This window comes from Leiobunum rupestre, chromosome 7, assembly GCF_980474605.1.
Source record: "Leiobunum rupestre chromosome 7, qqLeiRupe1.1.hap1, whole genome shotgun sequence".
Classification (NCBI taxonomy): Eukaryota; Metazoa; Arthropoda; class Arachnida; order Opiliones; family Sclerosomatidae; genus Leiobunum; species Leiobunum rupestre.
Genome location: NC_143390.1, coordinates 32,747,066 through 32,774,325, shown reverse-complemented (window position 1 = coordinate 32,774,325; position 27,260 = coordinate 32,747,066). Strand labels below are relative to the sequence as shown.

Genomic DNA, 27,260 nt, shown 5'->3' with positions numbered 1-27,260 from the left:
AATCTTTAAATGGACTTATTGGGGCCCAATCCGTTGTTCTTTCCTTGTATAATAATATAAACCCGAATTGAGAGGGGCACCACCTTTCCAAATGAACTCCTAAAAATATTTTCTAGAAGCTAATTAAAATTCAAAATAGAATTGGTTGAATAAGTTTGTAGAATAACGCAAGGTTGGTTTATAAGATTGCTTCACTTGAAGACTTTTGGTTTTTAATGCCCGTGTTTTGTTTTTTTTGTGAATGAAGATTGCACACGTCGATGTGAAGTTTGGTGACTCTGAACGTTACAAAATTTCAAAATATTCAACTTCGATTTTCTTTCTTAGAGCTTATAACTTACCCTACGGACGGGAAAAGGTACGTCATAGGTATGACCGCTCATATTTCTTTCACCAGTGGTTCTGGTGCTGGAAGGCAAACTGTCGCATTCGCTGACGTCTTCGGCCGTGTACGCAGCCAGCCTGGACGTGGCGTACGGAGCCGGAAAGTAGAGCGACTCCTTCGGCGCTTCGTAAGAGGACCGTCCTTTCTTGGTGGCCATCGGCGTCATTCCCATTATATCAATCTTGTGATTGGCATTTGAGCGATTGTCTCCGCCATCTAGATTAGACGGAAACAAAGAGTCATTCATTGTTAGTCCAAAAGCAAAGTAACAATGAGGATGGCGCATTCATTAAGCTCTCTACGATCGCGAAGAACGTCACAAACGTCAACCCAAAGCGTATCGCGAACAAAGACGCGCATTGTAAAACAAGAGTCGAAGTAAACAAGCGCATGCTATAATCTTTGCGGGGAAAGACTTTCCAGACAGCGCCGCCGTTAAAGAGGTCTATTTAAATCGGCGACTTATACCATCGCCGGAAGCTCACGGATCAACAATTAACTAACAATGTAATTGGCCTTTCCCCACTAGTAGCATTCCTCACGATTGAAAAGGGTTATAAACTCGGCGGAGTTTTAAAATATATCGGTGACTTATAAATAGAGTTCACGTACAATTTTGGGTTAATTAGGGGGAGGTTGGCTGACGCGGAGTTCCCCTGCAGCCCGTTATCCCGGGAAATATTCGCAAACACCCCATTTTCCTTAAAAGGGGCCTGACCGACTGATAATGTGCGCGGAAAGGGATCTTCACGAGAGAATACTAGTTGAAGAGCTCCACATATCTTATATATATATGATAAAGGATTTTAAAGGAGGAATTCTCCTCGAAATTAATAATTTCCATTGAAAAGGAATCCATTGAGAGCGGATGATCTAAACAAAACACGCGGCCATCTTCAAACTCCGTATAGGAGCGGGCGCTCCATCTCGGGGACGCGAATGTGGGTTGAGTGTTTATCAAAATCCCCTTAGGTTGGTCGAGGCTTAGATTTAAAGGCGGCAGCGGGACTAGGCCCGCTGCGAGTGAACGTGGCTATCCAGGCGTATCGCGGAGAAGGACGAATCTCCTAGTTTAATAATTATAATCCGCCTTCGTACGTACTAGCGGCGAGGATCGAGCTGGAAATTATCCAGTCATTTCATTTTCAAAGCCTGCAAAACCTCGGTCTTGGTTCCTTCGCCAAACTTGGCTCCATTATTACGTTTAATTATTCATTAAACTTTAGTCTCCTACGTTAACGAACTATCTCCCGCGTTAGATTTTGCTACCCATTCTGCCCCGTTTGCCTTTAAAACCGGCCAATTGGAGGACTAGCACGCGCGTATATAAATTGAATTAGAGCGGATGATGGCGAATAATGTAATCCATTTCTCCCCTTTGTTTTCGAGCGCTCTCGGCCGTGATCTCGCGCGATTCTCAGTCTAGGCCAACAACCGCTTTCTCACGCCTAACCGCCCAAAACCAGTTGGACCATTGACGGATTCCAAACTTAAGGAATAATTCGATTTTCTCAACACCGTAAATAGCGAGGTCCGATTCGAGCGGTGTCTGTTTCTTAGGTCGCGCCATACGCGCACCATCTATAGCCATTATCGCGCTCCCGGGCCCGTCTTAAGGTATTCAACAGTGGCGCGTCAAAGGCTGGCAGACGGGGAGGGATGGGTAATCCTAGATCCCGTAGCGCATCCTCGTCGTAGGCGCTTTCCCGCGAGCGGCGGATCTAATTCTCTCTCCGAAGGCTCCGACGTTCCGTCTCCCCTCGGGTTCTCGAGACTCTAGATTATGGAATAAGGGTCATTGAAATATTCAGGATTTTGGCGCTAAATTCGCCATTCGGCGTCGGAAACGAGAACCTAAAGTTATAAATATTCAGTTTAATTTGCCTTCCCTCACCGTAATATAGTTCTAGGATTAAATTCTCGGGAGTAATTGGGGACTAGCGATACGTACCGTCTCCGTCTGGTCTGGGTCCGTATCTGGCGGGGGCGTGGCGTCTCGTGATGACTATGCTAACGACGACCGTCACCACCAGCACGATGACGGCGGCGCACACCAAAGGAACGATGATACTTAAGAGACGGTAGACGGTGCCGTGATTGTGGGTCGAGCCGTGGCTAACCGGCGATACTGGATCTGCAAAGACACACCGAAACGTATTGTTCCAATTACGAATTACCTCCTGGCGCGTCTTCATAATTTAAAAATGCATTCTTGGTGATATTACTGAAACAACGTTACTAATTTAAAGGAAAAGTCCAGGTTGGGTAAAACTTGGGTCTATTTGAAAGATCATGTTTAAATATACTAAAAAATATCAGTCGCAAAATTGTATCTTTTTAAATGACGAGAAATTAATTTTTAAACGAGCGAAATTTACCGCCAAGCGAGCTGCCATTTTCTTTCGCCTTCCCTCCGCAGACCGCACGCGGAGCAAGCGCGCGCGGGGAACAGAGCGCTGTTAAAGCCTGTTATAGCACGGACAGCGCGTGATTAAAGTCCTAAAACGTCACCCCGAAACAAAAAATGGCAGATCGCTTGGCGGTAAATTTCGCTCCTTTAAAAATTAATTTTTCGTCCTTAAAAAAAGATACAATTTTACGACTGATCTTTCAAATAGACCCAAGTTTTACCAAACCTGTACTTTTCCTTTAAATTACGTGAAAACGATCGTGTTTTAATATGGGAAATAAATAACTTTTCATACTGACGAGAAGTTGACAATTTAACTCGAATTGTGACTCTCTCGGAAAATGTTGATAAGGAGTATCTTATAAATAATGAGTCTAACATTCAAATGAGGACATTCGCGGATAGAGAGCTTGGCAAGGCATATAAAGAAAAGCTACGACTATTTAAACTCAGACTGAATATATTCATCGGGGAAATCGTTGCGAATCCTTATACGGAACTTTCCCTTGATGGCCTCCGCGTAAAGCGTACACTGGCGCGCAAATCCCAGGCCAAATCTCTTGAAAATATTCGGTCGCGTATATAATCCGGCCGAAACTTTAGCGTCCTTCTTTCAAAGCACGAACATATTTTAAGCTTCTATTAAAGGAAAACGGGGCGTTGGAGGAGTGTCCCATTTTTAAAACGATTCAATTTCAGGCGCACGTTTCCACTCAACGCCCGGAAAATAAGAAAAATATAGAAAAAGGCGACTATAGCGCCGAAAGCGACCTCACGAACGGCATCCGATGGAACATGAAAAACAAACAGGCAATCTTTCTTCATCGCGTCAAGGAAACGCTATTTATACCGCATTGTGGGAGTTTAAAAACTCGTCCTTCGTCGCGTAATACCCTCTTATTTAAAGCCGGGTGGAAAGCTTCGATCAGAAACTTCTGTCCAGCTAGAAAAGAGGAGAAATTTCCTCATCATCTTTTCCAGTCTATGTCCGTTCTCTCTCCGAGTGGAAAAAGCTTTATGAATATAAAAGCTTACGCGAGGAGGCTTCGTTACCGCGGAATTAAATGAAGAGATCCCGTCCTATAGCGAACGCCCGGGGTAAATAAAACAGGGAGAAAACTCAATTAGTTGGAGAGGCTCTTCCCCGCCCTTCATTTCCAATTTCTCCGCCTTCGCTATTTAAGGCAGCTTTAGTCGTATAAATAGTTATATGTACGAGCGGTGAATTATTTTTCTTCTTCTTGTAAATTAAGGGCATATTACACGCTGCGTAATTCGCACCCTTCTGTTTTCCAATAACTAAATCGAGCGAGAAACGCGAGCCCTTATTTGTTAAATGAATTTTTGCGTATACCTTTTCCTTACGTAACTATGGCATTCCTAGCGTCGCGGGTCAATAGTTCAGAGAAAGACCTGGCAAAGGGCTTAAAGGCCTAAATTAAAAAAGGTTGCAACAACACCCTTTAAACAACACGGATTTCCGCGTTAATGAGTTAATAGTAACTTTAGCGGATTGGATAATTTTCAATTACCGGGAGTCTGAAAATAACAGCGAATTTATTTATTATTTATTACAGGAAATATTTTTTCAGTCAAAGATTTTGAACGTTAACTTAAATTAGTATTGTAAATAACGTCAAGGACTATTGATTATTCGGTGGATGGGATTATGGATTTCAAACAGATTTAAAAAAGCTGAGACGGATCGATTCGAAATAATAATAATCAGCTAAGCTAATACCAAAGGGACCGCTATTAGTTAAGTCAGCTAGCAATTTTGAATGCCATTAATTCAGGTGGTTGGATTAAACTGCTTCCTAGACTAACTGCTACCGAGGGAAAACCCTTTTAAAATGGATAAGAATTTTAAGAAGATTTTAAAACCGTTTTAAGAAATTTATGTAGAAGTGGAGATTACTACAAACTATATAAAATTATCAGCGAAGTAAATTGGACATCAGTTTATTCATCACGGGATCTAGATTATTGTATTAGTTTTTTAACCGAAAATATCCAGAGGGCGATGAGAATATGTATTCCGCAAAAACAAAAAAACTCTAAAAAAAATAAAAACAAATACCCTTACTGGTACTCACGTGAGCTAATAAAAGCGGTAAAAAATAAAGCCTACTATCATAGAAAATATAAAAGAACTGATAATCATAATGACAGTTTTAAATACAAAATAGCTCGAAAAACTGTTGAAAGTCTGCTAAAACGTGACAGGTCTATTTATTCAAATGAAATGTGCGAAAATGTAAAAAAAAAAAACCAAACAAATTCTGGATGTATGTTAATGACAAAACTAAAACTAAAAAGAAAAACATTCTTCTCAAAAATGGGAATGTAATAATAGACAAAAATGAAGACATCGCATCAGAATTTAGGAAAGTTTTTGCTAATATAGCAAACGATAACTCGAAAAATTTTGAATTCTCGCCGGAAAATAATATCAGCGTGAATTAACCCAATGTATAATTACTGAAAATGATATTACAAATACAATCAAGAAAATTAAAACTAAGTTATCGTCTGGTATGGATGAAATTCCTAACTTTCTAATAAAAGGTTGTGGGAATTTACTCTCACCAATTTTAAAATATATATTTAATTTGTCTTTAGAGCTTGGTTATTTCCCAATCGCTTGGAAACAGGCATTAGTATCCCCAATATTTAAGAAGGGTCAAGAATTTGATCCGTCCAACTATAGGCCAATATCACTTTTAAACTGTCCAGCTATGATTTTTGATATGATAATGAGCAGTAAACTGTATAACTGGTTCAAAATGAACTTACCCGGAAATCAACATGGCTTTGTGAAAGGTTGTTCTGTTGAAACGAACCTTGTAAGCAGCCTAGAATTTATTGCTAATGGAGTATCCAATATGTCCCAAGTCGATGTTATATACGCTGACCTTTCAAAGGCTTTTGATAGAGTTTCCCATCGAATTCTTACTCAAAAACTTTAATATTATGGACTTTCAGGTCAACTTTTGAATTGGGTAGTTAGTTATCTTTAGGACCGAAATAATGTTCTAAAAGTTAATGGCGAAATATCGAAAACATGTTATAAAGTTACCTGTGGTATACCTCAGGGCTCATCCTTAGATCCGATATTTTTCAACGTTTATACCTCTGATATACCCTCGCAAATCCCAAACTCGGAAATTTACTTATTTGCTGATGATAATAAGCTAGGAAATTACATAAAAAATGATAACCATTGCGAAAAACTAAATTCTGACCTAGATAGTCTTCAAAACTGGTGCACCTTAAACAATATTCCAATCTCACGAGCACAAAACTTATGTTATATCATATACTCGTAAGAAAAATAAAATTATGTTTCCCTATAAACTAAACGGGAACATTCTTAAACGCGAAAATAGTATTCGTGACTTGGGAGTCATTTTTGATGAAAAACTGAAATTTGCCAGTCACATTGAAAATGTCTCGGGAAATTGTTTTCGAACTTTATGCTTAGCCCTCAAGATCTCCCGGAATATAAATTCTCCAACATGTTTTAAGAAGCTATACCTAAGGGCTAAGAATTATAAAAGGGTGGAATAAAAAGGTAAACACGATTCGAAATTTTAGAAGTACTCCAGAAAGAACTGACACCGGGAAGATATTTTTGAGGTGACTTCCGCCAAAGAAAATGACTCCGGGACATATTTTATACCGGAAAAGATGGGTGAGAAAGGGAAGGTGTAGATGAGGTTGGCATTTACATATCAATTTATAAAGAACGCTGGTCGCTTTCCCCGTTGGAAGGAAAAGACCAATACTGGGTTTTCCTACCTCTTGGAAACTTCTCAAATTGTAATGAATTTTAAGTAAGGCTTAGTTCGCTCTCAAAGCGCGCTCAGTTACAGTCCAAAATTGAATTTTTCATTTTTATCCCAACTCCGCTTGCTTCTTATAACACGCCTACACGAGTGAGCCGCCGGGAGAATTTATTTAAATATTGAGGAGATAAACAGGGATTTACCCTGTCATTTTTTATGCAAATGACCGAGACAGCCACGCGCCCTTTTTGACTAAATGAACAAAAGAGGGTAAATGGGCCAAGAACAATGCTCGTTTATTTAATAGAAAAATTCCGCCAGCAGTTTGTCAATATTGAAGTAAGCGCTAAGTGTGATGTCTTTGGACCATTTTTTTTACTCGTAATTCAATATTAATCTCTATTGTTTGTTTAACAACTTAAAATAAAGGAAGGAAAGTTTTAAAGAATAGAAAGTTTTTAAGACCAGAAAAGGTCTAATTTTGTTAGACGAATAACTAACGATACATAAGCCCAAAAGCAAAAGCGCGTAAATAACAAAGATTTCTGGTAATTTATTGTTACGACCAAAACTTTCCAAAATGACAATCATGTTCTATTCTAATATCGATTTAATTGTTCAATGAACCGAGAAAACTTCAAAACAATGGATCCAAATTAAAGGCTATACTTTTGTAATTGAAAAACCATTAATCACCGGTAATTCGCGAGTGTCTTTCAGAGGCTCGCCACGTTTATTTCTGAAACTAATAATGACGGAGGGGAGCCTAGAGCTCCGCCGGTGATATGAGAGAGAGCAATGTGTTATCAGTAAATTTCGAGGAAACGAGTCTTTCCCTTTCGGTAACAAACCGGCAATTCCAACTTGCTGTTATCTAATTTATTAATGAGAGGCAATAAATCAATGTCTTTTCGCCTCACCAGAGCCCTCCCGCGGGGAGAAACCGCGAACCTCATTAAAAACTCGTATGATTTATTAATAGAGAAGACAGCCTTGGGGCTTACCCCGCTATAAAGTGCCCCCACGCGTCTTAAAAACTAACAAAACTTCGCGGTTTCCTGACAGCTTGTCCGCGTTTAATGAAATGATAGATACGAGTTTAAGTTTTCCCAAACTATACCGACCAAAAAAGGCCCGCGAGTTCGTGATTTCCCACCATCCTATCTTCCAAAAATATTTCTGGATGAATGGTGGCGTCAGTCAACCATTCCGGACGCCTTACTTGTCAGATAAAGCAATATAATATTCGAGCTATTAGACCCACAAATAAGGGACGGCTTAAAGCTAACAAATAGAAGCGCGTCCCTAGCGTGATCTATTGGGGTAGATATGAAATATATCTACTCTTGTGTCAAGTAATCAGTTTCGATCTATCACGTATAGTTTTCTTTGAGGAGACAAGTTTCCGAATGCCTCTGCAACGGCGTTTGCCTCAGGCTTACAGTGCTCCACTATTTAATTATTGGTCTAATATGGTATCGAAAATGACGCTTTTAGAGTTAACTTCCGACAAAGTAACCAGTATTACCATGAATTGATTCATTTCTACAATGGATTTCGTACTATATCATTGCCGTTTCTACCATCTGGCGCTATTATGGTCGGCGTCTTAAATTAGGAAATCACTTAAGCCAATCAGGAGATGGACTCCACCCACAAATGTTTCCGGTGTAGTACAATTTAGCCGACGAATAATCTTACGTGTAATTTTTAGATTAATTACCTGTACTTAAAAGAATCATTTGATAAACATAATAAAAATATTAGCTTTTAAGGTGAAACACTGCTTAAAATGAGTTTTCAGATCTTTATAATCCATTTTGTAGGGGTTTAAATTTAGAGAAAAAGCTTTTGATTTTTTTGAAAGGACAATTAAAATATACACTCTAGGTTACAGAGTGAGTCAATTTTTAGTTAATTCTTTAATTATTTTGTTAAAAAATATCATATTCGGGTTAAATTATCAAAAACGCGATACATGTTAATTCTCCGTCCAACTTTGTGAAAAACTGTTCTGAGATAGAAGGTTGGGGTTTCGTGTATTTTGTTAAATAAACATTAGACTAGGATCTAAAGAAATAACGTTTTAAATTTCGGCGCGTAATTCCTTTTTCTTTAACATTTTATATAGGTATGTAAGTGGTAAAATTTAACCATCTAAGTCAATGGGTATATCGCCTTGAAGTTATGTTTTTATACCTCCCATAACGCTTTCAACATTTTTAACCGTGTTCTATTAATTTTAGTTAATTTTAATATAGTTTCGTTACGATGGAGATATAAATAATTTCAACAGAACTACACTATACAGCGCGAAGCTTCGGATGATCTTTCTCATCTAGTGTCAGACGCAAGTACTAAAAATTCGCATTGTTATAGTTTAATCAAAACTCAAATTAACTGAATTTGATTATTTCAGAGTTGAAAGCTTAGACGCGTACATGGTTGGGCATAATTAAATTAATCCTAACACGGAAATTCAGCGCGAAGCTGTAGGAGCTCTTACCCCAACTAGTGTCAGACGTAAGTACTTAACGAAGTCTACTAATGAAAATAATCTATATAAATAAAAGCTTCGGAAATAAGACAATTTATAAATAAGCTCTCCCAAAGAATAACAAGCATTTTGATCTATACTCCCTCTTAGCCTGCAGGAAACCTAATTAACGTAATGCCGTGGCAGAAACCTATATTAGGTCAGTGGGTAAGCCGGGAGCTGCTTTGACGGGGTTAAGTATTAGAGCAAACGCGCGTTCGAACGACTGGCAACAAACAAAAGGGTAAATATCAACTCGCTCCCCATTGTTGACGAAGAGCTGGATGTCTTCGGATCGATGAATTATGCAAACGTTTCCCCGAACTCGGCGGACACCCAGCCTGTTTATACGACTAAATACGAATAGAAAAAATTTAAACCATGTTCGTACCAGTTTGAAACCAATAGAGATATTTCCATTAAATATTGCGTCCATAGAGCACGTAAATATACTATATAATAGGCACTTCAATAAAAAAAATATTTTGACTTTAAACCCTACCTTGCCAAAAGCTTTAGGTTCAAGTCATCTAGCGACTTTTAATTATTTACACAGGTGGCCAGCCCTACACGCCAAGCGAGTCAATTATTACCGTTAAACTCTACAAGCTTTTATGGAAAGATAACTTGCTAACTCTACGCAGGAGTGGTTCCGAGCTTTCACCAAGTGCCACAAATTGGGATCGCATCCAGCTCTTCTTGCTGCGAGGCGAAAGTGCTAACCACTCCGCCACCCCGTTTAATATTTCCGGTTGGTTGACTAGATAGCTAAGGAAGTCAACCGCAATCCATGCCCTGGGTTCAACATGCAATTTTCTCGCTTTAGGCTTGTTTGCATTTTCCATAGGTCAAAAGAGCCACATCTCCGTAAAGCCTGGTTTTCACTGGGCTAAAATACAGCGGAATTGACTTTCCGCGCCGTTTGCGGAAAAATATTTTCCGCAAAATTTGACGGAAAGCTTGCGATATTCCGCGACCAAGCGCGGAATGGAAGTTCTATTTTTCCGAATTTTTAAAACGCAACGCAATGTGCTAACCAATCAGTGAAGATCGTGCGTTGACGTCACTTGCTCACTACTCTCGGTTTGATTCAATTTGTTAGGCTTAAAAAGCGACGCGTTTATTTTATAAACATTGTTATTGTAATTTAGTCAGTTTGTCACGATGACTTCTAAACAAAAAAGAATGAATGAAGAAGAGGTTCGCGCTTATCCTTTTTTATATGATAAAGCAAATAGATGTTTTAAAAACCATGAAATGAAAGAAAATCGGTAGACTGCTATTGGAGCTATCTATGGCGTCCATTTTAATTCGGTGAGTCAGAAAAGATACAATCTTCAGCGCACGCGCTATCGAACCCGCCAAATTACAAACCGCTTGAAAAAATCCCCAGTGAAAACCAGTTGCGGAAAAGCCTTGGAAAATCCGCCGGAAATATATTTGCGTAAAACAGTTTCCGCCGTTTTATAGCCCAGTGAAAACCAGGCTTTAGGCCTAACACAGTTTTTTTGCGTTGACAGTCACTGTCACAACTTTTTTTTGTCCTTTGGTAAATCAGTTCTCATTTCTGGCACCGCTCTAAGAAAAATTATACGGTTTTTTGGAGGACCTATTTAAAGTACTTAAAACTTTAACCTTTCAGCGAAAATATACTTGAAGTAGGCTCGAAAAGGAATATTTTTACGAGTTTTAATTTGAATTTGAAACGGAATCCAAACTCGGTTGTGATAATTTTTGAGAGCGGCAAAGATGACCACGGAGCTATTACCTCAAAGTCGTTACGATACTCTTGTATACTTAAAAAAAAATCCTTACATTGGAAAATGTAAACACGCGTCTTAATAGGCTTTGAATCGTTCGTGACATTTTAGACCATGAGAGGAAAAATTTCGGGGAAATATGCTCATACTATGCAATTAAAACGGTTATTTCACTGGTACTAGACCAACTTCAAAAGCTGAGGGGTAGAAATTTTAATTAAACGTATGATATCCGAGGTGGGGTTTCAAAATTTTATTTTCGTAAGAAATTTGGGAATTTGCCGGGTGAATAACGTAGGCTGCGTCCGCTCAGCGCGAGATTAAACTAGGTATAGGAAGAGTAATATTGATCAGACCACAGCGCGGCGTACAATTTTAGGGTAAACATAAACCAATGACTATAGTACCCGACTAATGCTTTCCGTAAGCTATACACGCGGAAGTATAATATTGGCTCAATGCCGCTTTTAAGCTAATTTGCAAGCTTAATCCGTCCCGGGGAAGGGCGAAATCGAAAGGGCTAAGCTACGTCGCCCAGGATTATAATTTTACAATTCCAATCGGACATTAACGTTAACGAGGCGGACGTTCAGCTATGGGCGACCCTATTAGGTAAACGCAACAAGCCCTCGCTCGCTCGTTGGCCCCTTTGGCGAAACGTAAAACTTTGCTCCGTTCCCCGAGTAATCACTACTAGCCATACAATTTAACTTCCAAGCGTTGAAAACTGAGGATACCAGGGAAGAAGATGGGTCACAATTAAAGAAGGGGCAGGAATGGAACTAGGAAGAGTTCGCATTGAAATCTAGCTAGCAGTCTTTACCACAGTCGTAGCTAAAGACGAACTATCAGGTGACTGAAAAACGTAATATATAAAATCAAGGCTATAGGCAGCGCCACTACTTTATGACAATCACAAGCGTTTAGAGAAAGATATCGCAGAGTCGGGTCCCCCGTTTTTGATGGGAATGGTCGAGCGCCCTTATTAGTAGAGTGATAAGGGAAGAGAAGCTAGCCCTCCCTGTTGTCAGAAAAGGGGTGTTTTAAAATTTCGGCGCGCGCCGGATAAATTAGACAAGCGGTTTAAGTATGGCCGCTCTCTCATTTCTGGGTTTTCCAATCGGCTCCGCTGGACACGGCTTCCCTTTTAACGACGATGTAGCCCGTTAATTAGAGGCCGGCTCGTCAAATTAATTTTGAAACTTTCGCGAGAGGAAAGTCGGGCCTAGATTTAACGCTATACGAAAACGCTCGGTCGAAAACTGGAATGAGAGCTACACCTAGTCGGGTCGAAATTGGAGGCCTTCTCTCTCTCGCCTCTTTTAATTTATAAATCATCAATTTCCATTTAAACTGGAGGAAATAATTTTAAATAGCGGAGGGAAGAACGTTATAGGAAAATATAGAGTATAAACCAAACCTTCCGCGAGATGACTACTTTCGGGGAAAGTATTTTAATGATATATGAAAAGGATTTATTAATGGTTCTCTAATTGAAAGTGGAAGAATTTTACTTTTGAATTATATACGAAAACCCGCGTCAAAACGTTACGATATCCTAGCTATTCAAATTACGTTTCCCTGACTAATGATATTTACGAGAGTGTCCGTACAAAAAATTTAAGAGCGGACTGGTTAGAATTTAAATTAAATTTTTAATACACTGTTTGCCAAAGCTAGGAAAATATTCGGAAAATAGGGTCGCGCGATAGCAGTTCGAAATTCTTCGCTTTTATTTTAATTAATTGCGCGTAAATTTTAATTCGAAATCAAACTAAAATCCTTCATTTCTTCGAGAAATGTTTTCTACTCTACACTCTGATATATTCCAAATTAAGTAAAATGTTGCCGGATAATCAAAGGTCTATTATTTTCGTGGATAGCCCTTATGAAAATGATGAATCAAATTTAATTATAACATTTTTTAAAAAAGGGCAGATTCAAATTCATTTTTGACTCAAAACTACAATCCAAAATGTGTTATAATTGATACAATTTCAATATATGAAATTATACTTTATTCCAATTTGGTAAAATTATTGGATTTAAACGGAATTTGATTTGAATTTTATATTTCTTGATTTTAGTTGGATTCATATCGGAATATTGAATTATCGTAGAGGAGCGAAATAAAGCTATGTCCCGTTTTCCTTACATACGTTGGATCACAATTTCTACATTGAATCAAGCCATTTTCGCCAGGGATAATTTTCAAGTAAAAAAAGAGAAAACATGATTACATAACCTCTGTAAATCGATTTAATCAACGTCAGAATTGAGCTAGTTCTTTATTTTAGAAGGGGATTAAAAGGCGGCGGTATGAAGTTGGCGAGCACGAATGGTTGCGGACCTCTCGCGCGGGTAGCCTGCAGTGGTATAGCGAGTGAGATGGGCCATCCCCACGTAGTCTTTTATTTCGAAGGTCCTTGCTTTCGTGTAGAGGCTTAATGCCCCGACTAATTAGTGCCGGTTTGGAAATTTCTAATTAGTTCTCTCTATCTCTCTCGACTTGTATTAGCAATTCGCGAGGAGGCTGAAGGGCATCTAATTTAAGGTTATATAGAAGACAGAGCCGGAGTTTTTTGCCTTCCACGCTCTCGACACGATGTAAACTTAGAGTAAAGGGAAAGGGAGAGAGTTCGTCTCGCATTGTAGCCTAGGGAATCCTTGTACGGTGTGTACCACCAACTTGTATCTTTATAGGAGAAGAAAGACTCGTAATACCGGGTGAAACCCTTCTTTTTCGAGAGAAAACCACGAAATAATTAATAAAACTTGGGGAGATCGGAGACCTAGAACTAGTGGGCGTAACCAAATAACTTTTTTTCCACGCGTTGAAGTTAGAGATTATCCGGAAGAATTTAATTAGATCAAAGGAAGAACTTTTGGGAAAAAGAAGAGTTTAAAACTTACCACCGGATTCCGTGAGCGTGGCGAAGACGTACTCGGCGTCCGTGGAGCCGGCGTCATTGTGGGCCGTCATGAGAACGTTGTACCAGGAGCCGGGGGTTAGGTCGCTTATAATCAAGGGTCCGGATGAAACTTGAACGTTGCTGGTAACCAAAAGCCAGTCGCTCTCACCCGTCATCTTATACTGGACGACGAAAGAGTTGACTGGGCATCCTCCGGTTTGCCAGGTCTCCAAATTAAGGTGAATATACGTGGAGTTGATAGTCAAGAATAACGGCTTAGGTGGAGCTACCGGTGCTTTGGAAAATATAAAAAAGAATTGAGTTTTGAAACATATCTTTCCCGAAAATACTCGAAGTTTTTAGATCACGGTATTATAGTGTTGTAAGATTTTACAACCAATATCTATGTATCGGTGAAACTTAAAGTGTATTCTACATAGGAGCTGATCACTCACCGAAAGCCTGTAGTTTTATATGTCCTTAAGGGAATACGTAACATATCACAGATTACGTATTACCCAAGGCTTATTTAATCGCCGGTGTAGAGATTATTACGATTATTACTTGAATATATATCTAATTTCGGTCACTAAATACTGCTAATATTGGTCGTTTGCTACTACTGATTTAATCTCAATTTTAAGTGCCCAAGGTTTGAAGGTTGATCCTAGGCAGTGGCGTAAATAGCGCCCCCGTGGCGTGGGGGGGGGCCCAAACGTTTATGATTAAAATCTGTGCTATTTGAAAGGGCCCCGAGTCGTTTTTCACGGGGGCCCCGGGAGTTCCTAGTTACGCCACTGATCCTAGGTTAAAACGTGGCGCTGTGTTCAAAAAGAATGGTCTGGAAGGACCCACACTGGCCATTTTTCCAGCAGAAAGCATTCAAGCTCAAAATAGCCATTACGAACGTTAAGCTCAAAATAGTAAAATGTATTAAAATTAAAATAAGTGATTTTAAAACGAATACCAATGTTTATCGTCCACCTAGTTTTAAATACCAAAATATATAAGTTTTCACACTTTTGGGCATTCCGAACTTTTTACACTTTTGGCATTTTCTTTGAAACACCCTGACGTTTTCCAAGGCAGGAATCCATACCTCTACTAGGAATGCTTATCGCGGCAGATTTTCGCCTCGATGTGGCTGACGGTTTTTTTTGACGTTACTTTGTTAACCTAACAAACAACTAAGTGAGGGAGGAGCGCGCGCAGATGGTAATTTTTCTCTCGTAGGCGGGGCCAAAGCCGTCAGAGTGATCTTACCATACGCGATACGGCCGGATAAGCATTCCAAGTAGAGGTATAGTTTTCTGTCCATGCTTAGACTAATAGTCCTGTTTGGAGTTAGATCGCCGACAACATTTGGCCTAAAATATATTTAGTTTATACTCGTCTTGTTATGAAAGTTATTGCCAAGGTTTATTCAATTATTATGGAATTGTGTATTAGAAACATCCGAAATATGAAAAACCAAGTACCTAATATCAAAATACACTCAATTCCACATCATAACTCAGGTGAACTTGGATACCATGAAACCTGTTATAAAAACATTACTTCTATTTCTAAACCAAAAACTATTAACGAATCGAAGTATATTTCAATGGAAAAAGCCTTACTTTGCTCTGAATTAATTCAAGGCCACTCAGGTAACGAGGATAAAATCAAAGAAGCAACCCGTGCTCTTAATGATAGAAACATGCTAAGCCGTGTAAATGGTATTGACTTCGGCGCCAAAGAAGTACGATATCACAATTCTTGCAGAAATACAAATTTATGAACAGTGGAACGAGTTAAAACTGAACTGAATACTTATTTAAAAGAACCCCACGAAATAGTTTAAACTTGAAATGTTTATTAAGTAGAAAATGAAATTATTTCAGTATAAAAAGTGGAATTTCTAAACTTGGTGTACGCGAGTTACCAAAGTTTTATCTCGGATGAGGAATTAAACACAAGCTTCATAAAAACTTGTTGAGGTTAACGGTAATAGTTAGTGTAGGGAGCTGTTGGCTCGCGTGGCATGAAGGGCTTGCCACCACCCTCCTACGCATTGTAGGCCACCTGTTTAAAGGCATAATAAGTCGCTAGATGACTTGGGCCTAAGGTGGTGCCTTGGGTATTAGCCTAGCTGATTATTATTATTATTATTTATCGTACACCTTAATGGAAAATTGAAAATGGGGTACAAATATAAAAACAAGGGAATGTTTCTTATTCATATGTACTTGAAAAAGGTGAAGGTTTGAAAATCGTTTTGAGTGGGCAAACTTCATCGAGAGCACATTTGAAGGAATCTGCCTGACATCTTAGATCACTTTTGGATAGAGAAATTCTCAAAAACCTATCTACCCACTATAAACATAGGATCTAGAAATGGTCGAAGCAATAATTCTAGAAGGCCTGATAATGTTTTATCGTTTGTAATACACTGGATCAAGCTACAGCTCGAACGAAAGTTACGCAATATTTTCGGTAACACGTACATATCTAGAGCCTGCGCAGCCTAAAAGGCCTGACTGGTAGCAAAAAATATGAAATATTAAAGTTAGCGAAGAGCTAGCTAAAGTAAGGTAAATATTACCAACGTGGTATAACGACTTCAGGAAATTTGCTGATATCCGGACTTGAACATCCTCTGGCGCCTAACTTCCCAGTCTGGGACTTGCAAGACTATTTTTTCGAACTTAGCGCCACTTTTCACCTATGATCAATTTTAGAACCTTTTGCACTCAAAATGGAAATTAAATCGGTAGTAGCTTCCGGTTTATTACGTGCGAGTTCACAAGCTCTCTCTGATCTTACGTATGTAAATATGCCGTGTAATATTTACATTGGTAGGTTGAGTAATGATAGGTTGCGATGCGATGTACACATCCGCGATTTGACCGGAAATTCTCGAACATTGAAAATGGCTTTGAGCCCACAAAAGAAAACCTATCACTTTTATAATTTAGATCGATACTTCTATCGTCAGAGATTATTACAAGCATCTGGTGAATCTGAATATTAGCAATAATATTTCTCAGGGAATATATTAAGATTTCAGTCACACTTCAAAATGTTCTAAGAGAAGAAATTTCAAAGCCCCCCTTTAGAGTATACTAGCGCGGTATAATTATCTCTAGTGCCAAATTGCCGCCTCCATCGTTAAGAACAAAAATATGCTTCGAAAAATTGCATAGAGCACTAAGAAAATCGATATTACGCAAAACTACAACTCAAAACACTAAGGAAAATCTGTGTCAAGAGAGTGTACGAATTAAACTGGGCAATAGAGAAAGAAGGAAAGCTTTTCTTTGATAATTTACGACACCCGGCGCGAAATTACCAATAAAACAGGTCTAAAAATTAATAGACATCCATTAAGTAGTCACAACAATAAAAAGATCTTTTACATCCAATAAACCTAAATAGAAAAATGGCGTTGGATAAATGGGGGTTGAAGGGGGAGCGGGACTTGTAAAAGAGAATCCTTACTACTAGGCAGCGCTCTTTGACGTCTTCGTCATCGATTAAATGGAAACCGATAAAATGGGTGGCGAAATGACGTCCATTCTCCTACTTATCGCGCGCTTTTCAAAAACAGTTCGAGGCACGGACTAAATTTGAAAAATTGCCCTAAAATAAAATACATTTCGTTCCTTTACGTAAGATGGCTTCGAATATTATCGAGCTTTAGTAAGACAAAGCGTATTTTGACTGAACGCCAGCCCAACTGCGACCCGTTATATCATTCAGGGGTTGTCAGGTCTTCGTTTTCTCGTCCGACCCCCGGACAGATGGGGAGTTCCAACGGACGTCTATACCTCGAACACCGTCCGAGATCCGTGGCATTATCGAATGAACTGGTTATTAATCGCGGAGCTAGCTTGTCAGGCAAAGTTTGCCGTTCAGTGGTTCAGAAAAGACGAAATCTTCCACGCGAATAAACTTACTCAACGGGAGATCTTTGTAAGCGACCCGAAGTAGAACCGGTGGACGGTATCCTTGGAGAAGCGACAGAAGCCGAGAGACCTCAGCTGCAATTAAAGCGGCCAAACTCTCTTTCTATATACGCTTATTTTTATTTTTCCGACAGCGCTAAACGATTTCTCAGAGCGAAGAAGCGGTAAAAATACGGGGAGAGTAAAAAAAATAAAATAGAAAGCCGTTTAGAATTAGATAAGGAATAAAAGTTTATCGCAGTTTGGGATTGAGAAAAGAGCCCGCGCAGTGTTCTTTGGCCGACACTTCCATTCGCACTTTACAAAAACACTAATAGAATCAGCGTCCTTGTTGCTGTAGGTTTTTAAAGAACCGATTTAGCTATGTGTTGAAGTCTTAAATTTGTTTTATAGTCTTTACCATAAAAATTTAATTTTACGAAAGAAGCCTGCTTTTATATTTAAAAATCAAACACGCGTCTTTGAAGGTTCGATGCTCTTTTCAATGGGTGTAATGTAAAATCTTATTTATAAGCCATGAATATAATATAGTTTTAAAAAATAACTATAATAATGAATTTTCTAAACATTGGTCGGAAACTATTATGAGGTTAACGGTAATAGTTGTGTAGGGAGCTCGCGTGACATGAAAGGCTTGCCACCACCCTCCTACGCAATTTAGCCCAGCCACCTTGAATTAAAGGCAATAAATGTCGCTAGATGACTTGGACCTAGCTGATTATAATAATTATTATTATTATTAAACAAAATAGGATAAACAAAATTTGAACCCGCTGATTTTCTGAAAGGTCGAGCTTTTCTTTCGAAACGCATTAGGAAGAAACGTCAGGTGCGTGCGAAGGTACGTGTTTCAAAACATTAGGATAACAGTAAGATGAATTATTTTCTTTAAGAAATATATTATGTACTCCTTACTCACGCAAGACATTAGACAGGTTGAGCCAGCGACAAAAAAAAATAGACGAGAAACTTGTAGAAGTGAAGAACTATAGCTATATTCTGTACAATCAACACTCCTACAAGTTCAACGGGTGGCTTTACACGTCTTTCTCAAAAATGAAACGTTGTAAGGGAAACGTATTGAGACGATGGAGGCTGTCTTGTTTTCCCCTGTATATACGCCTTCCACTTTTCTCCCTAAAAGTGTAAATATATAGAGAAGCTTTAGGAAGAAAAACTTTTATGAGCCAGTCATTAGAGAGCGGGGCTACGAACATTGAGAACAATTTTATTTAGTTCTCAAACGATGTTAAAGTCCCACGTCTCAATAACTGAAAGCAAAAGTAGAAAAAAGCGAGTTAAAAGCTGGCTCCGAGAAAAGGGAAAAAAGAAAAAAAGAAGTAAAAGGTGAAGGGAAGAGGGAGACTGCTAAAAAGGCCGGAATTGGATTTCTATATCCGTCTCCTAATCGAGAAATGGGCTCTCGCTTCCGCCACCAACCTTAATTTTAATGCCCTTTTCGTAATTTCCTCCATTTGCCTCGGGTGCAATTTAAAATTGCGAGAAATATCTACATTTTACGCATTTTGAGGAGAAGAAACTCTTAATGTTTTAAACGAAACCCAAATAATATTCAACGAATTAATAAAACTTGTTTTTATCTTTAATTTTCTAGATCTAAAAAATCAATAAAACATATAACGATATCTCAAAGAACGTTAAAAAAATAACGCCACAATATTGTGAAAGAGTTCACTTTGGATATCAGTTATAGTTTTTTAGTGTTGAAATATTACCCTCTATTTTTGTTCCAATGTATGAAAAAATAATTCAGGATAATTTTGGGGTTCATTGCGCCAACGTTTTGAAGTAGCGCAATGATGATCCAAATTCCTCATATTAGCATTAGTGAATACAAGGAATTTACAATTTTATTAATATTTGACGAGTTAGTTATGGGTTATGGCTACTTTATGTAAAAACTAAATGTTCTAAGTAGTTTAATATGTAACTTAATTACCTGGTTTGAAACTGCTTTTCTAACGTATGAAAATTTGTCCCATAGAATTGCTTTAAATGTAAAATGATTGATAGTAAAAAATAGTTAAAATGGTATTTAAAGAGGATATAGAGGCTTTATAGTAAAAGTAAACCAATCAGTTTGAAACCAGGTAATTTAGCGACATTTTAAAATACTGGGAATAAATAACTCGCTATATATGACTTAAATTGAAAATTAATCGTTATTACTATTGCTTAGATATGTGAATTTCCAAACTCATTGCGCTACATCTAAATTTTAATAAATTTATCCTTAATTATTTTTATACTGGGAACCGAATTAGAGTATAAGACTTCCATTTATAAGAAACGGTTTTTGGACACTATATGTTTTGGCCACTTATCAATTTATTCTTCAAATGTACACGTACGTGGATAAAAACCCAACGTATAGATAAAGTGCCTTTATTAACACCTAATCTAGATGATATGATCCACCGTCAACACACGTTGATCTAACACTTTAAATATACTATCCTTAAACTCTTGTAACACATGTGAAATTGCTACCCGTGATGCGTGTAGTTAAGCTATCTGTCCCACCAAATGTCTGGTACTATTAACAATAAACCTTAAAAGCTTGGAAGAAAATCAAGTCTATTTTTCTACAACAATATATTTCGAGAAAATTACAAATATAATTGCTTAGTTTTAATTTACAAATCATTGAATCAACCAGACAATGATATTTTCAAACACGCCCCAAACAAAACCTGAACTCGTAAATACAACGTTTTACTATCTTCAAGGATTCTTATTTGGAATCCCATTCACGTACCTCAACTTTATTGACCAAGTCTTAGGTCAATCAATTACAAAACATTTACTCATCATCCTAAAAGGTAATTAAACTGTTTTATACTCTCCCTTCCACTGTATAAAACTCATTAAACACAGTCGTGTTTAAAATTATTTAATTAATTACTAATTTAAATATATTCATATTTTTACCTCTCCTAGGAGGGGTTATACAATCACCGTGTCTGTCTGTCTGTCCTGCGAACGCGTTCGCATTATCCGCAGTTTCTCGAAGGGTTGGCAAAACCACCGTGTGACGGTGAGCGTTTCATTTGCGATTGGGTTTGGTTTGGATGGTTTTTTTTCATTAACGCTCACCATCGCGACGGTTTTAACTCAGTTTGATTGGATATTTAGTTATTGTAATATTTATGTGTAGGGTGTGAATGTTGAGTTTAGGTAATGACGGTTGTGGGTGTTGTGTTTGTGTCATGATGTTTGTGGATGTTGAGTCTGTTGTGTTTGTGTTATGATGGTTGTGGATGTTGAGTCTGTTGTGTATGTACGGGCGTTTTCTCTCCAACTTCTTCTTAATGACTTTGGGACGGACCGAGTGCTGAGTGTTATGCAACCTCTCAACGTCCAATGGCAGGGTTTCCACCAATTGTACACGGTATTCGTCTTAGTATCAACTTGCAATTTATTAGCGCCGGCCGGGAATCGAACCTGGGTCTGCCTCGTGCAAGAGATTTACTCTAACCACTCAGCCACCAACGCTTGTTAAGTTTTCTAAAAAACAGCTTAGCGAATGTCCTTTACAAAGTTATAACGTTAGGTACTATAATTTATTTTACATCATTTTAAATATTTATAAATTATATTAATCTTATATTTAATTAAATATTTATAAATTATATTAATCTTATATTTAATTAAATATTTATAAATTATATTAATCTTATATTTAATTAAATATTTATAAATTATATTAATCTTATATTTAATTAAATATTTATAAATTATATTAATCTTATATTTAATTAAATATGTATAAATTATATTAATCTTTTATTTAATTAAATATTTATAAATTATATTAATCTTATAATTAATTAAATATTTTAGTATTTTAATGTAAAATTTGATCGTAATCACGAATTGAACTCGGGTCGCATTGTTACAATGCAGATAGTTCACCGCCGAGCCATTGACTTCCTTAGGGAAAATATTAATGTATTATGAGAAGGCGGGTTTTTTTACTAACGGATGAATACAATATCTGTATATATTGTTTATTGAACTTTGTTTTTTAGTTTTTGTGAACTTGTTAAAGTCTAAATATTTTACGTTTGAAAATTTAAAGGTCAAATCTTGTTTTAGCGCAGTCAGCAGATAAAAAGGTTAAAGGGTATAACCCGTTAGTTTTTTGTAATTTATTTCGTTTTTTCAGTCTTTTTTATCTAGCGTATTAGTTTTCAAGGGTAATAGTTCGTTTGTGAAGAAAATATCGAGTTGTTTACATAGTGGTCTGGGTTTTTAACTGGGTCGTCCGTCATTACTTTGTAATTTATTTTAAACGTTTTCTCGACTGATTAAGATGTTTAATGCAGTTCATCAATCGGGTTAGTTGGTTTTATTTATAAAGAGCCCTAACTATTCCGTCTACGGTCATTTATTATTTAGTCAAGGGGCTTTCTGTGCTTTGTGAATGGTAAGTTTTTCGTTTCTTGTTTATTAATTTTTTATTGGTGTGGATATTTGGACATAATTGATTTCCTGGGTGTGCGAGTCATTATATGATATTGGAAATTGGACGGTTTTGGTTTTTTCACGCGGTATGTGTCACAACGTCAACAGGAAGTTTACGAGTCGTCCACTACCAGATGTCGAATATAGCTATTGACGGTATATTCATCAAGGGCGAGTGTTGAATTAAAATGCGCGTTAAAGATGCGGCAAGTATGTCGTAAGCGAGAAAAATATAAATACCCGTTGTATATATTTATTTCATTAAAATTTGCTTCGTATTATATTTAACTGATAATCTTGGTCTGTAAATAGGTTTAAATTGAATTGTGCATTGTTTTAGTACGTCTAACTCGCTGTTGTAACTACTTAATTTATATTATTCTGAATAAATTAAATTCGTCTCAATTATTTTACAATTAAAATTTTATACCGGGCGGGATTGAACCGGGATTACGTTTTTAGTAAATAACTCTGAATTGCGGAGATATCTTTAAGGGACGTCTCGAGAATTTAATACCACTAGGGACAATGCTTCCGAGGAGAGGTATATTTTGGCTTGCCAACTTGTTAATAAACGTTACCAGGTATCCATACCTCTACTTGGAATGCTTATCGCGGCAGATTTTCTTCTCGATGTGGCTGACAGATTTTTTTTGACGTCACTATGTTAATTTAACAAACAACTACATGAGACGGGAGCGCACGACGAGACTATTTTTTCTCTCGTAGGCGTTGCCAAAGCCGTCAGAATGATCTTACCATACGCGATACGCCAGGATAAGCATCCCAAGTAGAGGTATGGATTCCTTACGTAAATTATTGAATACGTTCGTACCATTGGTTTATTTAACTCTGAAACTAATTGGTCGATCATCTGTGTCGGATACACGCCCTAAAACTCTATTAATTTTAGTTGTTTTTAAAATTCGGGTAGACTCATTACTCTTAGCGCGGTCTGCTCAACTTGGCAGTAAGTAAAACTTTATAATGTTCAATATCGAAGAAAGTTCCGAAATTCCCCAATCCAAGGATTCTTCAACCTCTTCCTTTTATCTCACTCGGTGACGTCTCTATTGTAGCTGTGACGATTTTAATCCCGACTCCAAGCCTACAGACTGCAAGGGTGTCCCAACCAAACAAACATACGGTGATTTTCTTTCGAACCGAAACTAAAAAACATCAACAAAAAGGGTTACACACTGTTAAGACTTTATCTCGGGATTCCTTTGGAGTAACCACCACTGGTATTGGAGTTCGCAAAGTATACTTAAACATGGGTCAGTTATTGTCTAGAGGTATGCATTTTTTTAGGCCTATACAAATCTGAAAACGAGAATCTGAGAGAACCAAAAAATTTAATAAAAATATAAAATTAAAATTAAACGTTACGAAAACAAACATAATTGGAAGTACTTTCCTTCGCGACTTAAATACACTATTAATCATGCAATATATATAACACCCAGAGAATGGGAATTAGTGATTATTTACAACTTATTAGTCCTTTGTCCAATTCAATTATATTAATGGTGGTTAATTCATGACTTTCCGACTGATGATTGGGTGCTGATGTGGATGAGGCGATTTCCTTTTAAGGGAAAGGTGGAATTTTATGAAGACCTGCGCTTGACCCTACGACCGTACTCGTGGTTACTTATGCGCGTCACGCGCCACACTTGCTAGTGTCTATTTAGAATCGGCATCTCTCTTTCAGAGCGTTCACATTTGTCTTCGTTAAGAGAGGCAGTGTTCACTCTCTCGTTGCACCACGAACCTTTCCCCTTTTCCGAAAATGTTGGTCCTTTTTCTAGTAACCCTGGTCGTGTGACCATTTCCAAGTTAGCCACTCCCAATTCGCCCATGCATCATTTTTAAATTTTAACGGACCGAGTCCGTATCTCACTCCAAGCTTATGAGTATACTTTATACAAACTATGTTTATAATGGCACTATTTGGTCTGTGTTGTATCCATGGTGTGCTCTTGGATGTCCAAAGGTCTAATGTCAACGCGGTACACAAACATTACAAATGGGGAACACAAACACTTGAAGAAGACGGGACACAACCATAAAACGACGCTTAAAAAAGATAGATGTTGTTATACTTAAAATAGACGAAAGCTCTCTTTGTACTTTAGGCCTAATTTTTGGCACTACAAAGCAGCGATACCACTTAATGCCTTAAGAAAAGGCAGTACATGGCAGCCTAGTCAGTAGCAAAAGCAAATGCATCCAATTATGCAAATAATTTTAAGAGATTGTGTTTTATCCTTTTCAACCCGTTTTAGAGAGCAAAATTATGAGAAAATCAACATCATAATAACAAAAAAAAATAAGCAATGAGGGTCGTCAAATGATATATAATCCTTGCAGAAATTTTTTTAAATATGCGTTGCAAGGAAGATACCCAATTGCAACGAAGTAAGTGCATGAGCATCGTACATTTTTTCTTTTAACACGAGCGAAATCATCTTTGGTAGAAGCGCGTTTCTGTTCCGAAATAAAAACATTAAAACTAACGTCATCCTTGAATTCAGAAGAAAGTCCGTTATAACACCCTCTCCAATAAAACCTGTCTGTGAGATTCACTATTTATTGGTAATTAGGTTTTCCTTATCTCGGGGGGATATCGAAGAGCGCAGCCACGAGATAAAGCATTGATCATTGCACTTTTTTTTTATTTATTTTTTCAATCTCAACGTCTTTTCTTACTCTTCCACCAGTTCCTTGTTTCTAGTTAAGATATATAATGAAACACCAAATTTTCTAAGGAAGAAGAGAGAAAAGAGGAGAGAGAATAGATTAAGGCTCTCAGATCGCTTTTCAAGTCGTGCGGTGTGCGGCACTCGAAAAAAGAAAAGCAATTTTAAGATAGGCGAGTAGAGGAGGTGCAACGCCGGCCGCTCGTTTCCCCAGGGCTTCAACCCACCACCGGCCACCCGAGTTCCGATAGAAGTGTAGCGAAACATTTTCGATCACAGTGTGAGAAATAAAGTTTTTCCTTTTATTCTCGATTCGCTCTCTCACTCCCCTTTATTAGGTTTCGTAAATAATAGCTTTGGAATAATTAATGGGGAAATCTAAGCCCGCCCATTGTAATACACACTCGGCCTAATGAAGCTTCCGTTAGACCTATTCGCGCTAGAGATCTAGTGGAGAAGCTTGTATTGGGTATACGGACAATGGCTTGGCTGTAGGCCAAATGACGTCTGTTTCTGATAGATCAAGTATGGATTCTTGACCACATCTTGATAATTACCATCGATCTCGGCGTCTACAAGGAGAAGAACGGGGTCGAAGGGAGAGGGTGGAGCACGCGCTACAGTTTTCGACTCTCCATCGTCTCATTTGGCCTAATGTCAGTTCCTCGGCTCACAGTTGAGCGTAATGGCGTATTAACCGAGCCCATTTGCTATTATATCGGAAATGTAAGGCCAGGAAACGCGAAGGAGAGCTCTAAGGAGTCCCTCTCTCTCTGTAAATAAATATAGATTTGGGTAAATCTGTTTGCTGGCAATATATAGAGAGGAAGATGATGATATTTACACAACATCTGGAGCATCGAAGACTACTCGCTAGATGAAATCACGTCCTATACCGGTTCATAAAGCACCAGCTTACAGAGGGTGCCATATCTTACCAAATAACTAGGACTATTTTGGAGTAACGTTGGCAAACGCCTCGTCTGTGATGTTTAATGGTTAAAAGGAGGTTTTGCCCAGAATTTGTCGAGCGAAGAGTGACGTCATTGACATTCCAAGATACGGATGATATTGTCACGTGAAAACAACGGTATGGAAAATAAGGTTAGTATAAAACGTTTTTTCATTTAAAGGAAAAGTAATTGCTCTAAGCCCTTAAGCAGTTATATAAGAAACTATATACAACCACGCAAAACACTTCCTGAGTAATATATTTATATAACTTAAATTAATAATGTATGTAAGACAGCAAATACCCCCTTTTGTTCTCATGATTCCCCGAAGATATTATCCACCTACACAGAGATCCTGATATAGTACTGGAGTATTTCCCCCCTTACCGGGAGAAAGGAGAAAATGTAACGGTAGGAAAGGCGAAGGGGCATGGTTTGTCTTCCGGGGAAACCACAAGGCGAATAGGAGTCTGCCCACATTGTCAGTTTACCTGAATACATTCTTGCTTAAATACATAAACAATATCATTTCGTATTCTGTTTAGCTAAACTTGTTTAATATTTATTTTGCCGAGAGCCTTGTTAAGAAAACCTTTGAAAACAAAACCGAAATATCCATTAATAATATATAAAATAAAACCAACTTAATAAAACTTTATACACGATAAAAAAATTAAGGAATTCTTCGAAAATTCTCATTCGATCTTTTAAATAAATCTATATATTGAGTAATGGAACTAATTAAAAAGCTTTCTTCGTTTTCTATTTTCTCTCACTATTTGTTTACGAGAAAGACTAGAAAAAAGTTTACCGATATTCGATTTAGTCGGCTTGGAAAAGAAAGTACAGACTAAGAGAGCAAAATCAATACAAGAGCGGCAGGTCGCGGCTGACCCGCTTGGTTAATCGTTATTTCCTTCTCTTTCTTCCTTCTTCGCCGTGATCCGTGGCTCCCTCCTATACCGCGGTACTCTCTTCTTCCCAGTTTCCGAAGAAAGCTAAATTCGTGTCTCTGATATTCTTCGTATCAGAGCCTGTATGGTTAGTGTATATATATATTTTTAAACGAGGGAATTCTTATTTGTTCTACGCGGAGTGGATTATACTGTTTACACGAAATGGGAGGGCTATCGTTTGTTTCGTCGGGAAACACGGCGTGTCCTTTCTAAAAAAAGGGAGTAAAACCGGCATTTCCTACGCAAATAATTGCCAGTTATATGTCTCCTTAAAGTTTGTTTTCCAGAACAACGGTTAACGAGGCTTATCCGTGGAAATCAATTTGTACCCCATTTTTTTTTAGTTTTTATTCAAATCAAGTGTATTTTATTTAAATCGCGTATTTTATTTAAATCGCGTATTTCTTATTCTAACACACTTTA

General features: G+C 37.8%; 1 protein-coding gene across 3 annotated transcripts in view; it reads right to left on the bottom strand.

Annotated features, from left to right (window-relative positions):
* Positions 1-27,260, bottom strand: part of LOC149936086 (cell adhesion molecule Dscam1-like) — a 176,078-nt gene that overhangs the window by 13,505 nt on the left and 135,313 nt on the right. For all 3 annotated transcript variants that reach the window (XM_090154039.1, XM_090154037.1, XM_090154038.1), the window contains exons 21-23: positions 13,793-14,086; positions 2,337-2,519; positions 342-601 (exon numbers count right to left, since the gene is read on the bottom strand). In XM_090154039.1, coding sequence (XP_090010165.1) covers positions 342-601; positions 2,337-2,519; positions 13,793-14,086 — 737 coding nt within the window. The remainder of the gene's footprint in view (positions 1-341; positions 602-2,336; positions 2,520-13,792; positions 14,087-27,260) is intronic.